Source organism: Cottoperca gobio, chromosome 5 (genome assembly GCF_900634415.1).
Source record: "Cottoperca gobio chromosome 5, fCotGob3.1, whole genome shotgun sequence".
Lineage (NCBI taxonomy): Eukaryota > Metazoa > Chordata > Actinopteri > Perciformes > Bovichtidae > Cottoperca > Cottoperca gobio.
The window spans coordinates 9,527,569-9,544,928 of record NC_041359.1 but is presented as its reverse complement, the minus strand read 5'-3'; the positions used below and the strand labels follow the sequence as shown (position 1 = coordinate 9,544,928).

The 17,360-nt window shown below is 40.8% G+C and overlaps 1 protein-coding gene across 1 annotated transcript; it reads right to left on the bottom strand.

The window, feature by feature from the left end:
- Positions 1–145: 145 nt before the first annotated feature.
- Positions 146–15,650, bottom strand: pcsk1 (proprotein convertase subtilisin/kexin type 1). Its single transcript, XM_029432232.1, has 14 exons — positions 15,231–15,650; positions 13,869–13,973; positions 13,288–13,410; positions 9,861–10,007; positions 8,716–8,792; positions 7,908–7,996; positions 6,857–7,029; positions 6,399–6,611; positions 5,564–5,664; positions 5,180–5,413; positions 3,861–4,018; positions 3,571–3,704; positions 3,320–3,481; positions 146–2,373 (listed from the first exon to the last, which is right to left on the bottom strand). The coding sequence occupies exons 1-14, from the start codon at positions 15,417–15,419 to the stop codon at positions 1,954–1,956; spliced, it is 2,325 nt and encodes a 774-aa protein (XP_029288092.1). The 5' UTR covers positions 15,420–15,650; the 3' UTR covers positions 146–1,953.
- Between the last annotated feature and the right edge of the window lie 1,710 nt (positions 15,651–17,360).

Genomic DNA, 17,360 nt, shown 5'->3' with positions numbered 1-17,360 from the left:
TAAACAGACCAAGTAGGCTAGGTCTATCCTAATTCAAAATAATGAAACAAATGCTATTTTTCACCAAGCACTAGGCTATATTCTCATTTACTCACTACAGGTTGTTTTAGCCTTAGCTGATGTCAACTTCCAGAATTACGGTGTCGGCTGCCAGAGACTCAAACAGATTCAAAAAGTCACTTTGCAGTTTATTACGATAAATCTCTTTTTTTTTTTTTATATCCATACAGAAATTGCAACATAAATAAACAACGTCGGACTGAAGCATCAGTCTAAAACAAAAACATAAAGAAAACAGCATGGGGGCTACACTAAAGAATGGATAAATTACAGGGTGCATGTGAAGCATTGTCCCAAACATCTTTTTCCTGTCACCTTGTTGGCAGAGAAGCGGGGCAGGCAGTTCCAAGCTGGAGGATAGAGACTCTGCATTGAGGATTCATAAATATTCATGTCATAAACACTTACACGAGCATCTGTAAATTGATCTAGATCTTGTGGAGATGAGTATGCACATTTATTACAGCATATATTAAGGCGTTCAAGATAAATGTGCTTGAAGGTTGAGGTGCAGAGCCCCTATTCTACAGAGTGTCTGGTCAGTTTCTGAGTTTTCTGTGTTAGGTCCATTAATATCAAATAAATAATACCAGAGAAGTCAATTTAATGCAATGATCTGTCCAGGATTCAAGGAACTGTTTGTCGTTGGCATATTGCAGAAGATGATCATACAACATGTTAGCCATTTGCACATTCGCTGAAATACACAAGGAAGCTTTTTGACAGCAAAGATTTTGGCAGTGTTCATTTGTAGTTTTGATAACTACACTGACTTTGCTGTTGTTGAGTGAACTACGCCACAAGAAAATAAACTGCTCAAGGGTTTGATGCTGTATATTATATATTATTTCCATAAACTATCAGGATCCTTAGAAAAATATTTTATTTAATGCAGCATTGTACTTATACAAAATTAAATAAATTGCACAAGAAGATTAATCTGTTGGGTTTTTTCACTACTCCAACTGAAAGACTTCCCAGTTCTCCATGTGTCGTTAATTATTACCAGAGTAGATGTTGGTTATGTTTTCTCTTTTTAATAGTGTATTGGTACAACTTTATTGTCTCATCTGCATACTTTTAGAATATATAATCTTTCACACTCTCTATATTTCTCTTAATACTTAGGATTCTGTTGTTGACACCCTGAGAATAAATCTTTTGTCAACACAGTTCAAACCTTTGAAATTTCAAATCAAACAATCTCAAGTTTTGCTTTATTTTTTAATGTGTTTAAGGATCAATTTGTGCTTTAAAGTGAGTAGGTGTCCCATAATAATTTGAAACATAATCAAACTAAACCTATGTAGGACATATAAGTTTGAACAGAAATGGAAAGGATATTTAAAAGATATTTGAAGATTTTAGATGTCAATTGTTTTCAAAACCAAATTACAATCATTGTCTTTGTATAATATATATAGATAATATATAGATACTAATACAAAACTTATAATCTAAAGGTAGCATGCTTGAGCAGGCAGTGAAAAGAGGGGAGATGAGACCTACCCCTCCTTTCTTATGATTTAAATGCTTTCACTTTCACTACATGGAGATACAGTTTGCAGCAGAGAGGCCCGAAACTAGTCTGTGTTTTGAATCACGTGTGGGCTGGAAATTTTGCATGACAGAATAAATTAATCAATGCTTATTGGCAAATGAAGGAAAAAATATCAGATATGCAGCATTTTGGGGGGAAAAGTTCGCTTTCCTGTGTTTCTTCTCTTCTCCTCCTTGTCCAGTGCCCGATCCCCTCCCTCTGCTTCCTCTGCTTCCTCTATTCTCTATGCCTTGTTCCTCTGCTCCCCAACCAACACATAACCATGCTCCCACCTGATCTTATATCAATCTTCTCCTCTTCCTTCTTCCCCTCCTCCCCTCTCCTCCAGGCCTTCACATGCGCTCATTATCTATCATCTCAAACAGGGCCTGCAGAAGTCGGTCGTCTCTGTGCTTGTACGGCTTGGTGCTGTAGAAGCCATCAGTGTAGTCACTGTAGACACTGTCCTCGGTGCCTCGGTACTTGTTGATCATATCAAGAGCCTGGTACAACGTCTGAGGTGGGAGTCTTGTTGCAGGAGGAGAGAGGCTCTGGCCCGGCTGCTGCTTCCTCCAGGCAGGGGACGCCCTAGCTACTGACTGGGGCTGCTGCAGGGACGGGGTCTGCCTGTTGAAGGCGGTCTGTAGGAGACGCAGCAGGGCCAGGGAGGGGGAGTTGTTGGAGGGCTTTTTGGGCTCTTTCTCCGGGTTGGAAGGAAAGGAGGCTTGTCCTGTCTCTGGAGTCTTTGGAAGTGGATAGGCCTGTGTGGGCTCCTGTGTCAAAAGACAGACAGACAGGAGACAGGTTATTGATGTGTGATGCAAATTGTGAGATACAAATAATCTAAAGTGTGCATATAAAGATAGGCAACCTAACCTAATGTTTTAAAATATCAATTCAGTCCCAAAGCACCTGGACAGAGACCTCATTTTATTTATTTCAAATGTCCACATGTGGCTATTAACAATATGTGCATACTATACTAACACCTCCTTGTACATGTAATATTATTATTTCCAATAATCTGTCCCTTTTCCTCTGACCTTGATTTCATTTAAAATGATTACATTATGATTTTATCACACATTTCAACACAACATAATTTGCATTTGTAAGACAGACATTGGGTAACTTTTATGTACCGATTTTATGTTACAGATCAGACAAACATCAAACATTAACCAAACAAGGTTAATGTCACGTCTTTGCAATATGGAACATTCATCCGACTACATAAAGAACCTTCTGCATTGATTTTGCTTGAGGTTTTAATTAAGTATAATTAGGTGTAATTAAGTGCTACTAGGAGTTACTCAGTTACTGAAGGGTGCACTTGTAACCACACCCAACAGTGATGTCACAGGGTTCTGACACACGCTGGAGTACACTGCTGCATGACTGCCGCAAGGTGAGTCATTAAACCACTCGACGTCAGCAGAAATATGATTTTCAGGTTTTTGGTCAGTCCACAACTTTAGATCTCAAAAACTCTGTGACAGATTGCCATGAACCTTTGTGAAGACATTCACGTCTTTCTCCAGATGAATTGCAACCACTTTGGAGATTCTGTACCATCATCAGGTAAAATGTGTCCAATATTGTGGTTTATGACCAAATATCTGCAAAACTAATGACATCGTGAAAACAATGTTAAAAATATCATCTCAAACAGGTTTTTTATGTGTTCATTAACTTTTAGCTCTGTTGCCTTACACTCACCTTCATCATGTCATCCATATGTTCCACACCACGGCGGTCGTTCTGCACAGCATTGTAGGGAACGTACACTCTAGCTTTCTTCATGTGCTCTGGCTTCTCTGATGTCCCATGAAGAATCAGCTTCCAGCTCATAATCTGCCCCTCGTTCTGCATACGGCCCGACTGTGAGGGGGAATAATGTTGGTTAGATCTTTAGGAAGAAGAAGCTCAGTGGTTAGACAAATCTTTCAACAAATCCGTGTGTAACTCACAGTATCTGTGATCTTTAGGGTCCAAGTACCAGCAGGGTCTTCTCCCCATGTATGGACAGACATGAAGTCCCAGTTTCTGAAGCCATTAGAGGACGTGTCCCTCTCTCGCTCAGCCAGCAGCACTGTACTGGTGCCTGATGGAAATGAAAAGGTAAGGATCAGTTGAGAACTTGGTTATTTCACTCAAGTGTGTGTGTGTGTGTGTGTGTGTGTGTGTGTGTGTGTGTGTGTGTGTGTGTGTGTGTGTGTGTGTGTGTGTGTGTGTTTGTCTGTGTGTGTGCGTCTCTAACCGGCTGGGGAGGTGAGTGTTATGTGCAGATCCCCTCTCCTGGTGTATTCGATGCTGGCCTCCACCTGCACATGCTCCAATGAGCGGACTGCGTTCTCCTGTCCTGCACAGGCTTTGGTTGGAACCTCTATAGTGATCTCCCCCGCTGCTTTCATCTCCCTGTGGGGTGCATTAAAATAGCAGGGAGTGAGACACACAACAGCAGTTCCCTCAATGACATGTTCTCATTATTGTTTATAAGTATGGAAAACGGCAGCAGGGTCGGGAAAAAAACAGAGTATGGCAACACCTGCTGCACACATTACATGTTACTATGTGACAGTTCAAAGACAATCCCAAAAAACATCACAAGCGTGCCTAAAATGCATGGACAGATTTGGTCATTCATTTGCAAAAACAGTTAATCCCCATCTCTCCCAGACATGAATGAAAGGATTTCCGTGTTCAAGCTGGCATAGACCACTAAGCATTGACGGAAATGTAGAGCCAAATCCTCGGGATTAGACAGGGATGTAGCAAGGTAATGGGGAAACTGGTTGTCGGTGCTATTGAGTCTCGTAATCCAAAACAAATTGCAAAATGGACACTTAAAGGAACACAGAACTAAGTTGGCTGCAGCTCCTGTCTACTGGTGAAATCAAAAGGATGTTTCAAGGACAAAGTATGGCAGTTGAGCATTAGCCTTGGATCTCCCTGGGACATTAATCTATGAAGGAATGCAAACAGAACATCTGTGGAGACAACAGAAGGGGGGGATTATTTCCTTTGACTTTCTGTCTGTGTTTGGCAGCTTTTGGGTTCAGATATTTAATCCCATTGTTTAACAATTAGCATTAATCAGTGTTCAGAGTTGATGATTGACTTCAAATTGAAATGTTTTCAGTTGTCATGGTAAAGAATCATGATTTTCTTTAAAAGAAAATACATTTTGTAATTGTACAGGAAGCCCTCCCAGGCTTAAGATTTGTCATCGTCATGCATCGTCACTCACAATGTAACAGCTGCGTCTTTAATAACAGAACGTTTCATCTGTGTGCTTTGAAGGATCTAAAATGACAGGACCAAAGGAAATAAAGCTCTATCTCTTAAATGAGATACTTTGTCGAGATGTCGACCACAACAGTGAAATGTAATAGTTTTGCATTGACTGAACTACTACTATGCATACAAGTGCAACCCCCACGTATGAGATGTACACTGTATTGTGAAGCTATGCGGATCGTTTAATGATCGTTTCACTGAGGCCAACACTACTGCGTCCTTGGCAAAGCAACAAACAAAAATCAACATGTAGACGAGAGCTGTGAGACATTCACATACCGAGGCTGGAAAGAATCATCTCTGACGATGCATTGCTTCTTTTCAGGCACATGCTTCCACGTGGCCGGCTCAGCGAGGTCCACCAGGGCTTTAGCGTTAAGAAGGCCGAAGCCAAAGCGGCTGTTGACCATCAGCCCCGCTCCGTTCCTCTTCCAGCCTGGGTTATTGGCTAAAGGATCGAACTCTGAGGTCCACACCACAATGTGCTGCAGGTCTCTCCAGGTAAGATCTGGACTGAGGGAGGGAAGATAGACACGGAGCCAAACCAGTGAGTATTTATATTGATATAGAAGTGTAATTTAATGACATTAAGCCCATTGTAAATTGCACTAAGAATATCACATGCAGATTGTTAGTAAATGGTTGATATGCAGTATTACATACTTTTGTTCCAGAGCCAAGGCAAATATTCCAGCAGCGAGGGGGGCAGAGGCCGACGTTCCAGTGTGAGTCTGAGTGCACTCGTTGTGCAGATCAGCGCTCGTCTGAAAGCAAGCAGGCAAAGTGTTACGTGAAAAAAGAATTCAAGTAGTTGGAGTCGACTTTCTTTATAGATGTGATACTGTATACAACTCATTTGAAGGTTGGGAATATCAATGATAAGAAACGGGCACAAATGTTTCTGACAGCAAGCAAAAAGGAAGTGGCTAAAACCAGAGACACACACTATTACATGAATAGAAATAATACATGAAATAGATTTATGGAAAGGTTATCATGTTCCCTCAAGGTCCAAAAATAATTGTTTACCGGTTCAAGTGAACTGAGTATATTAAACCTTTAAGATCAGACTTTAGCTGACTTGATAGAATATTATGTGATTTATTGTTTTGCATCTAGCAGCTTGCTCTTTATTAAATATTTCTCTTGTTTCTCTTCTTTTTTGTAATATCTAAGATGAAAGCTTCTAATGTTCAGTTGTAAATAATTAAAGATAATGTTATAAAATAATCCTCTGGAAGAGCGAGGCAGTAAAACTGCTATAAAACATATAGCAAAATGTTTTTTGTGTGCACAATGCCATGATACTCTTTTTAATAAACTTTATTGTCCAGCCGAGGCAGGAACATTATCTGTAGTCTCACCCAGGAACATATTAACACAAGATAAAAACATCCCATTCCCATCATTCAACATCAATTCATGTTTAAAGAAAACATTGAATAGCATGACAAAACAACTTGACACTACATGAAATGACTCAATGTAACTGACTTACAATCCTCTGGTCGGTGTAGTCTCCACTGCTGTATGCTGTAGCCAGAGTGGAGGAGCACTTCTCAGCGTACCACGGGGACAGGCCCTGCTGGGAGGCACTGCTGATCGAGATGGTGTAGATGCTGTCTGTGTAACCATCACAGTCACAGTTATCGCCCTGGCGCCCACCATTACCTGATGCCCAAACAAAGATAGAGCCTTTCCCACCACGGCCCTGCAGGAGACAGAAAGACGAAGAGAGAGATGTAGACAAACACTAGAAATGTAGTTGTATCAGATACTGCCTACTATTGATACTTCTAGTTAACTCCAGCATAAAAAAGACACTCTCCAATGTAAATATGTACTGAATATATTGTCCTTATTGATTCTCTTCCATTTAATTTACATCACTGCTGCAGATAATAGCTCCCACTAGGAGCCTCTGTCTGAGATCTGTGTGTGAATCAAATCCTTTACCTTCTGGATACCGTATTCAAATGCCTTCTGGGCCAGGCGGCCAGGGCCCTCCACGGTCTTGCCATCATCATTGGGTCCCCAGCTGGCGCTGTAGATGTCCACATGGTTTGGATTGAACCCAATAGAGCTGGCCTCGATGGCATCAGTCACAATCCCATCCAGCATACGGATCCCTGAGCAGAGAGATTTGTGAAATTATCCCTTTTGGTTATTCATCACTTACTGGTATTAGACCTCATGGACGTTTCCTAAATTTGTGGCCACATTTTTAGGATGTGTCTTACTCATTAGACTAGAAAAGAGACAATGACAAAATTAACCCTTAATTTAAAGCACATAAAGAACATAATGGTTTTGTTTAAGGGCAGAAAGATGTATTTTAAGATGCACTAAGAAGTAGCTGTTCGAGCCTGGCCCTTCGATGTTGCAGCCTTAATAGTGCAAACCATTGTTTGGGTGCTTTGGAGCCCATCAATTTTAGCCTTCCCTCATGGCTTTAATAAAATAAATGAAAATCCAGGGATGAGCATCGTGGTATCTGAAGATATTAGATATTAGATATTAGTATTAGAATGAAATACCACCATCTAGTGGGCTGCGGGTGTACTTCCAAATAGTTAGAATAAATATATAAAATAATTGTTTGTTTGTTAAGTACAAAGCTCGTTATTCGTATTTCTAAATGTGCTCGAGAATTTACATAAATAAAAATGTCAAATAAAAATGCATCATTTCAATATTAATTTAGAATATTTCCACCAATCCATCACATGATCAGATCTGTGAACTAACGATCTCTTGGATGCAGTGACACAAAGTAGATCACTTTTTGATACAAAGAAACGTTTTTAACAATCAGAAGTGGGCCTAAAATGACAAAAGCTGCCGTTTAACATCGATTCTGTCATTTGTAGTAAAGGCTTTCAGAATTCATGCCATTTTCATTATCTTTTACACATAAACTGATTAGTGCACACAGACACCGATATAAATGACATTTAATATGATGTAGCCTGCTTCATTACACACATAGATATTCACAAGCTCTTACCTCCAACCTTGGAGTTGTATGCCACTCCAACACCACATTTATTGTTGTCTGCCTGCATAGCGATCTCCCCAGCACACCTGGTGCCATGTCTGGGAACAAATCACATATTCAATACACACTTAATTGAAACAATAACTTGTGTTTTCATCACTAATCCTGCATAAATGCCATTCATCCATCAAGTCAGAGCTGTATTATTGGGGATTGTGTAGAAAACTTTACATATCGTACAAACATATATGTACAAAGTAAATGTTCTTTTTTATGTGCTGCTTTTGGCAGGAATTTCACTGCCCTGGTGGTTGTGTTGAACTGTGTTACCTGCTCTCATTATTTCATAAGAGGTAAAGCTCATCACAAGAAGCCACTTCATTGTCTGTTTTCATGCATTCTATGTTAAAAGGTCATGTTTAGAGCAGGACATATTGATCGTGGAGACAGGGTCATGGAGATTCTCCATGATTCATGGAGGTTGCATGGCGCTGCAATTATTCATCTGGAAGAATAGGCTTTGAATGGTTGAGTGTACTGATAACAAAAGAACACAGGGCTGTTGGCAGAAAGGAGTGTGAGTGTGTGTGTGTGTGTGTGTGTGTGTGTGTGTGTGTGTGTGTATAAGACAGCTGGCAGAGGGTGAGTCATTCATTTGAGATATGGTCTGAGAACATGGAGAGGAAAGAGCAGTAAACATCCAATCCTCAACTTCTACCAATTTATTATTACATTGTGATGCACCCTGTAATAGCCAAGCCCAAGCCACAAAATGACCAGGTAATGTCACATTATCACTTCTCAACAGTTAACTCACTTGTTTTCATTAGTGGAGTCGTATCTGGGGAAAGGATCGGGGTCGTTGTCATTGAAGTCGTAGCTGGCTGCTGCATCCTTTAAAAACGACAGACAGAAAATGATCAGGGTTGACGTCAGTGTGCGTCAGCGAGGAAGGCTTCAAACACACATCTGACAGGACCAATCTGCTGTCGTGGAGACCGTTATGATAGGTGACAAGAGGAGAGAGTGATGAGTCCAAATAGTGAAACGACACATATATAATCTGAGGATGAAGGGATGCTTCTTTTGAAACATTGCCTGAGGTTTGTGTCCTAGTTGGACAAACTGCGGGGGTTTAAACGCTATGTGGTATGACAAGTCATGTCTGTCCTTTGTTTTTGTCTTTTCCATCATTTACCTCCACTACAAAATATGACAAAATGTATCAATGATGTTCTTATTAAAGAGGGAATAAGAATACATGCCTCCTTTTAGCTTCTGGTTCACTGTAACATTTTTAATATCCAATTTAAATGGGAAGCCTGCGACTGTTATTTTAAAATAACTGCTATTAAGTTATGCAGATGCACGGAGATCATATGCCTTAGATTGTTAAGGACGAGCATCTCGCTTGATTGAGCCTCTTTGATTAATCAGCGTTAACTTAATTACAGTGGGAGTTGTTTCCATCAGCCTTGTTGTCGCTCATTATTTCCCCTCTCCCTCCCTAAATCCCTTTCTTCCTCTTCCGTTCTTTTACGCAGGCGATGCGACGGCTTCTAAGAGCAACGGCACTGTTTGAAACCAAACCACAGATGGGGCTTTTTAAGGCTTTTAGCTCTCCTGTCAACAGGAGAAACTATGCCACAATGAAACCTCGTTGAGCTCCCATTCAGTCATGCTGGCTTTCATCAGCTTTTAATTATCTGCAACCTTTCAGACCTCCAACAAAACTAAATATTTTCATATTTTGCATCCCTAAATGTGAGTCATTCACAGCAGAATGCCCGATTTGCATCCGGGAATTACAAAGCAAAAAAGTGTCTATGGAGGTAGCCATTATCATATAGAAGATCTATTACATGTCTTTATGAATCGCCTTGTAAGGTGTCACCAGCAGCGTTGCTATGGCAACGGCAGGCCCAGACGACGGAGGCTGTCTCCATGGAAACGGAGTCTTACGTAGTTTGAGTAGATGTCTGTGTGGTTCCACTCCAGGCCGTCATCCAGTACGGTGATGACCACTCCTTTCCCTGTGATGCCTTTCTGCCACACGGGGATCACATGCAGGTCCAGCTTCGGCAGCGAGGAAGAAGTCCGTGTGTCTTGCTGGAAGATAAAATGACAAACATAACACATCTGTAATTCAAGATAAATGGTGTGCAGATTATCTCTGAGCGCTTCGTCTAAAAAGGCTCTTTAAGTATTCTCATATATGTTAAAAAGGTCAGCCGCAGTCCTCCACCTTACTCAGTCCCTCCACTGACCTTTACAGAAATCCATCATTTGATTGTTGAGTCCCACTTGGAGGCAGATTGGTCTGCCAGAGGGTCATACTGATATGGGCCTTTGTGTTGTCTAACACAGCAACTCATTAATGTAACCCACAAGCTGCCTTGGAGTGCCTAGAGATGTGCTGCGTTTCTAAACACAAGTTTTTCTGGCTCGAGTCACATTTAATCCCCCTGTCGGATTATTTAGAAATCCGTCTCCGAGGCCATAGAATATCACAGGTAGTGAGTGAAGGGGCCTGTTTTAAATGGAAAGTCAGTAGGGAGTGGGGGAGAGTGAACAGGGACGGTGCTTGCCTGCTTGGGGAAGAGACAGCTAAGACTAAAAAAAGAACTCACTTTGCTCTTTGGCTCTTTGCGCATTATGCACAGACACTGCAGAACGCCACACCAAGACGTGACTCATCCCTGTGATGTATTGCCTTTTTTTCACCCTCTCCCTGGCTCCCACTTTGACTCTCTGGCTTCACCCCATCCTCTCACTATAGCATCTTGTCAACACCTGTCTTTCTCTTTAGACAGTATCACTTCTAGCTGATAAAAACCTCAATGCAAATACACAGCAGATGTCACACTTGCACACAATGTGTTTCAATGGCAATTTGCTGGAGAGGATTTCACTCCTGACCAGCTCATATCTACAGCTTGCCTGTTTTGGTGTAACACCAAATGACTCACTTGTTGATGCTGGCAGCAGATGAAGGGATAGATGTTTTAATGGTACACAGCAAACACACACACACAGCAGCTTATGCAAGTCTCTCTGCAGCTTTCGCATATAAAACGAGCGAGTGGACACACACGCCAGAGCACAATGAGATCCCTCAATGCACAATTAACACAGACTGACACGGCACAGCCACGGATACACTCTCTCTCTCTTGGTGCGGGCATAAGCAGTGTCGACGTTGCTTTCTCAATGATGTAAATAATTTATCAAACCTACACACACACACACAGCACTGTTTATTTCATCCCAGTCATTGTGTAATCCTTAGATGCCATTTTAGTGGAGGGCCTGTCAAGACATGCTTGCACACACACACACACACACACACACACACACACACACACACACACACACACACACACACACACACATACACACACACACACACACACACACACACACACACACACACACACACACACACACACACAACCATGCAGGCAGGAGGAATTTCAAGCTACAAGTATGAGTCACTCCCTGATTAAATTATCAGGCTCCCACTCGTGCTAGATAAAGACACTCATCCTCTCCCCCCGTCACACAGCTCCACCCTCACTCTCATCACGGCTGCCAGCGTCACAGTCTTCTAACCTCCACCCCTTTTCTCTTATTATTATTATTATTATTATTATTATTATTATTATTATTATTATTATTATTATTATTATTATTATTATTATTATTATTATCATATGTGTGTCTTGATTTTCAAATACTAGAGCTAAGAAAATAACGTCACAGCACAGTGGCTGATGTAAAAAAGGTGAAACCTGAAACCTATTTACTCTCCAGCGTTTTTCTAAATAGCTTTGTCCTTCCTGGGCAGACGAAGAGGATGAATCACGATACTTTTTGTGAACCGTAACGTGGCTCTTTCAGTGACTACAGACGCAAAGGTCTGATGCAGAAATACACTAAGCGGCACTTTAAGGCCAATTCCATTAGTGTCATCATCCCTCATCGGCAAAAAATGATTCATCTCAATTTGTTTTCTTATTCCCCACAAGTGTGTGACTCATGTTCGGTTAGCGCAGGTGCGGAGAAGTGGAAGATGAGAGAACATATAATGTGAATCCCTCCCTCTCTTTCCCCCGAAAACATACGCAAACAGTGATGCAACACACATTTACATCCTCATTTCTACCTTTATCTATATATATATAAAAATAGGGATGAGGTCTGGCTCTACAAGCTTAACAGATTGTGAGTTCTTTGTCAGACCTAAAAGAAAGCTTATATATGCTGTATAAGCTGAGTTATTTTAGGTTTAAATTGTTAGATGTTTGGATGAATGTATTGTTGAATATTATATCAGAGCTACGTATTATTAAACTTTCAGAATTGCAGTTGAATTTGAGGTTTGGAGCTGAAACGATGAGAAATCAGCAACTTTTTGGATAATTTATTAATTGTTTACTAATTTATTAGCTCCTTTTTCCCGTTGTATGTCATTCTAAACTAAATATCTTTGGACATGCCCCTTTTTTCACTATTTTCTGACATATTCTGAACCTGCACATTAATGGATAATAAAAATAATTGTTAGTTGCAGCCCTAACGGAGTAACTTCTGGTTTAATGTATTTGGTCTAATGAAATATAAGCAGCATCCAAAAGTCAGTCTGTGCTCTGGTGAATGGCACAGTTCATTCTAAGCTTATGGATCAAAATCAGTTTAATCAGTCAGTCAGTCTACGGTCAGGATAAAGTGAAAACGTTAGTAATGGATCTGAAAGAGGACGCACAGCTGTGAAAAGCTACTGTTCTCTGCTACTGCTTGGCCTCAATGGGCTAAAAACCATCCCATTCTGGGTACATTGGGACTTAATGCACGGCGCTCTACTCTACTCCATCCTGCTGGATTATAGTCTCTCTCCACTCCTCTCATCTCCACATGGACTGTGTTACCAATTAAGCAAATGGCTCTTTTGGCTAGAACAGCTTGATAGCATGCTATTGTTACATTGTTTTCATGGTTCAGCTCTGTGCACGTACAAATGCACATGCCAATACATACAGATATACTTCACACACACTGCTAGATGCACAAAGGCCCTATGAGGACGAGTGTGAAGCTGTCCAGCACTTGCAGTGCTTAAGAGAGTCTCACAGGAGAACAGATCAGCTGAATGCAAACAGAAGGCTCAACCAGACACAACATATGACCAGTGGGCCTAAATCTGTGTTTGGGCTGTGTTGGGCTCTGGAAAGAACACAGTGTTCACATAAAATGGGTACAGACATTTTAAGCTAGCAAGACCAGATGAATTGTTGAGCCACTTGTTGAATTTCTCACGCTCAATCAATGCTGTGGCAGACAATCTCAATCTTGTGTTGTGTGTGATACTCAAGCTTTAATGGAGACTCACCAGGTACCACTGCTGGTTCCACATGGGATCATCAAACAGCTTGTCCACCGGGCAGTCCCTGCATCCCCCGAGGGACGCTCGCTTGTTCCGACTTTTCTCGTACTGCTGCTCTGCCCAAAGCACCTACACACAGACAAGAGGAGACATTTTTCTTTAAAGGGGACATATTATGCTCATTTTCAGGTTCATACTTTACATACATACATATTTTGGGTTTCTAATAGAACATGTTTATGTGCTTTAATGTTCCAAAAATACATTATTTGTATCATACTGTCTCTCTGTACCTGTATTCACCCTCTGTCTGAAAAGCTCAATTGTAGTGCCTGTCTCTTTAAGTCCCCCTCACAAAAAAACCCAGTCTGCTCTGATTGGCTTAGAAAAATATGGCGCACACAGAAAACTGACGGGGTTTTCTTATTTTACAGTTTGAGGGTTGGTAAGCACTCCAAAAACCCAAATGAATGTGCATAGGCACTGAAAAAGTAAGTTTCTCATGATATTTCCCTTGTAATATTTTAAAATGAGGCAAAATTAATTAACTGAGCAAGACAAGCTGATTGCTAAAAGTGGCCTCTCACCCGATCGTCCTCCGAAAGCCGCCTGGTTATGTGGTTGGCGCTTCGTTTCATTCTGCTAGGATGATTGCGGTGTTTGAACAAGAAATGGTCTTCCAGGGCCCCGATCTGTAGACAGGAAGGCATGAGACAGCCTGAATATTTGATAGGAAATGACATAATACTGGCCATCTGGTCGCTAAAGCCTGTTGCACAGGTTTAGAAACATAATTATCTCTCACAAAAAACCCCTCAGGAATTCAGTTTTATGGGGGAACAACAAAGAAAAGTAATGGGTTAATAACACTAAAGGGTTACATATCCATTTCTGCCTTTTTTAAAATGTATGTGTAGTATTTTCAAAGTGGATTGCAAACTACATAGTTGGATATCCGATTATTAGTAGACATACAGTATTTTCAGCTTTTATTTTAATTAATTACAATTGTAAACAAACAAAGCACAATGTGCAGGGCCTACAGGTGTGTATGCTTCTTTGGGGAAAGTAAAGCATGTTATATCCACATTCAGGCCACGGATGGACTGATGCTAAGCAGTGAAAGTCTTTGAATAAAGTCACAATGTTTCCATTCCACAGTTGACATTTTTTCTCTTGCTCTTATTCTTTTTGGAGGCTGATGCTTTGATTGTGAATCACTTTGGACATACAGTAAGTGTCTTCTAAACGAATGTAATGTAATATAAAAAGTGAAATGTGTGTGAGTGTGGCTCGGACAGAGCAGAAGAAGACAGCGATACTGTGTCTCAGTATCCATGACAGCTCAGTTAATCATCAACCGCTGCGGTTCAGAGCTACAGGTTTCATATTGATGTCCTTATATGATTCAAACTGAACCTCTAATGTGTTTGTATAGGGGGAAACAGCATGGGTCAACCTGCAATGACGGGAAAGACAGGGAGTACAGAACAGGGAAATTAAAACCAGAGTTATCAGAAGTGTGTAAACAGTGAGACATAGACTTATTAAATCCGCCTGCTTTAATTTATCAGGGTGCTGAACATTTACTGTGTGCTTTTGGGCTATCATAAAAGCAATGAGTTTCTATTCTAATGGCCTTTTCAAACTAACCAGAATAATTGATAGAGCCATTGCCTGGCTCCTCAGCTGGTTTTGTAGCTGGGCTGCAGGCTTCATTAACATTTCATGATTCATTTTGTTTTTATGGTTTCTGCTGTTAAATTAGATGTTTGATATTAAAATTAGACATTATTCAGGTCCCAGTTTGCTTTGATAACATGCCAAAACAATAATATACATTAAACCTGACAGCACACACCTCATTTTAGAATAATTACAATCTTTTCTTTTCTTATAAACTGGTGCTTCGCTTTTGGGAGCCTCTCCGGGACATTATTGGTGCCTACCTGTCGGACCAGTTTGTAGTCCAGCTCTTTGGCGATCGCCTCTGCAGCGGCCAGTCCGCCGGGGATCTCCACTGCCCACTCGTTCAGGTACTGTCTGTCCCCGAAAGAGAACTCCAGCGACCGGGGAACCACGGAGAAGAGGACGGCGAAAACACAACACATCACCGCTGGACGACATCTCACTTCCATCTCAGAGGAAATTCAACCAGATGAGAAAAAAAAAATAATATATATATATATGTAGAAACAGCTTCCCAAGAAAGCAGCCAAAACCCTGAAATGTTTTGTCGTGATAATAAAGAAATCTCTTTGTTTTTTTTATCCTCTGGTTCCTTAAGAGACCGCTGGCTGAGAGATAGATGGAAGGAGAAACTGTGCGTTATTGGTCCGCCAAGGAGAGGAAATACTGGTGATGGGGAGGGCTGGTTTGTGCGTGTGTGTGGTCTCGATGGGGGGTGGACACACGTCAAATTACGGGTGCTCTGACGTCAGTTTGGCGTCTACCTTTGGTAAGATGTGAGTTCGACTCCCTAGGGGAGAAAGTCTGAACGGGAGGAGGAGGAGATCTGACTAAAAATATCCCACTGTTTGTCCCTGGAGGAGGAGGAGGAGGAGATACGGGAGAAGAAACACAACAATAAAATGAATCCTACAACAGTGCTTACTTATACATGATGTTTATCAATATGGCATTCTACTGCATCCTCCATTCAATGTTAATCCGCGCGAGGCAATCCGTGTACCATATCAGTGAGATGTTATCGATAAAAGACGAATCTGTCGCAATCAATAATACATCTCTCTCTCTCTGGCCGCAGGCTCACGTGTTCCAGAGAGAGAGAGAGAGAGAGAGAGAGAGAGAGAGAGAGAGAGAGAGAGAGAGAGAGAGAGAGAGAGAGAGAGAGAGAGAGAGAGAGAGAGAGGGGAGGGGTTCAGCACGGCGGACAGCTCCTCGCTCACACCGGAGGTCCTCGTCAGGTGATGAAACTGAAACCAAACACTGGGATGTGTGAGGAAATGTGCCTATTCACTACAGCAAAGGTATAATTAATTATTTGCTATGTTATTATGCAACTCAATTATATTACAAGCAATCACATCCTTTACTTAAACACAAGGAGTAATACCGATGATAGAAGTAATAACTTCAATATATATCATGGGACTGACAGAATAAAACAATATGATGGGATTTATATTATTTTGTTGCTCACTCTTTATTGTTTTTTATGTTTTTTTGTAATATCTAAGTTAAAAATCTTACCATTTTCAATTGTAAATAATTAAAGCTAATGTTATAAAAGAAAGTCTCTGGAAGAGACAGGCTGTAAAGTTGTCAACAAAAGTAATTTTGTGCGTGCAATTGTGTGTGTGCACAATGCTATGTGAATCTAACTGTAGTAATACTGATACTATGTAAAATGATGAATGTGAAATGCCAAAATTAAAAAAGAAAGAAATTGGTAATACCACAGTGCAACAATGCATTAAAAAAGTTACCTAAGTAAAACTACAAAATATTATCAGTTAAATATACGTGAAATAAAGTAAAATAGCTTACTTGCTAAGTAAGCTATTTTACTGTAACTGTTTTTGTCAAACTTAGATAAGGTTAGTGCACATTTAAAATATTTTTTTCACAGCAGACATGTGGACTTGTCACAGCAGGAAAAGCAGAGGTGTAAATAATAACATTGATTCTATTGAGCTGCTTCAGTTTCAGGGTCCTGGTGTTGTGCTGCCTCGCTGTCATCTCTGCCATGTGGCTTACTGGCACACTTGAACCGATCAGAGCCATCCTTAGTGTTTAGACACCTGTGTTTTTCACACTATGGCAAGTCAACATGTCTAAAGACTAGTTGCATTGATTCAGTTCTGAATGGTTGTAGTGGTGACAAGCAATTTAAACTTAGCTTGATTTGAAACTGACACATTTATGTATCGACTAAATCATGGCATACACAATATAAAGAAGGGAAATTGAAGATAAAAATATGTCATATATCTACAATGGAGGCATACAGCTCATCACCTCTCCCTCTGATGGTCTGCAGTCTGAGGAGGCCCTGCAAGACTGTTTCGACTCCACTGCGTGGGATGTGTTCACAGACTTTCATGGGGAGGACATTA

Excerpts from the sequence above, each read along its gene's own strand:
- pcsk1 (XM_029432232.1), bottom strand. The coding sequence starts at position 15,419 with ATGGAAGTGAGATGTCGTCCAGCGGTGATGTGTTGTGTTTTCGCCGTC. Across the intron at positions 10,008-13,287 it reads GGAACCAGCAGTGGTACCTG|CAAGACACACGGACTTCTTC; the intron begins GTGAGTCTCCAT and ends TTTATCTTCCAG. Across the intron at positions 4,019-5,179 it reads GATGATTCTTTCCAGCCTCG|GGAGATGAAAGCAGCGGGGG; the intron begins GTATGTGAATGT and ends TGCACCCCACAG.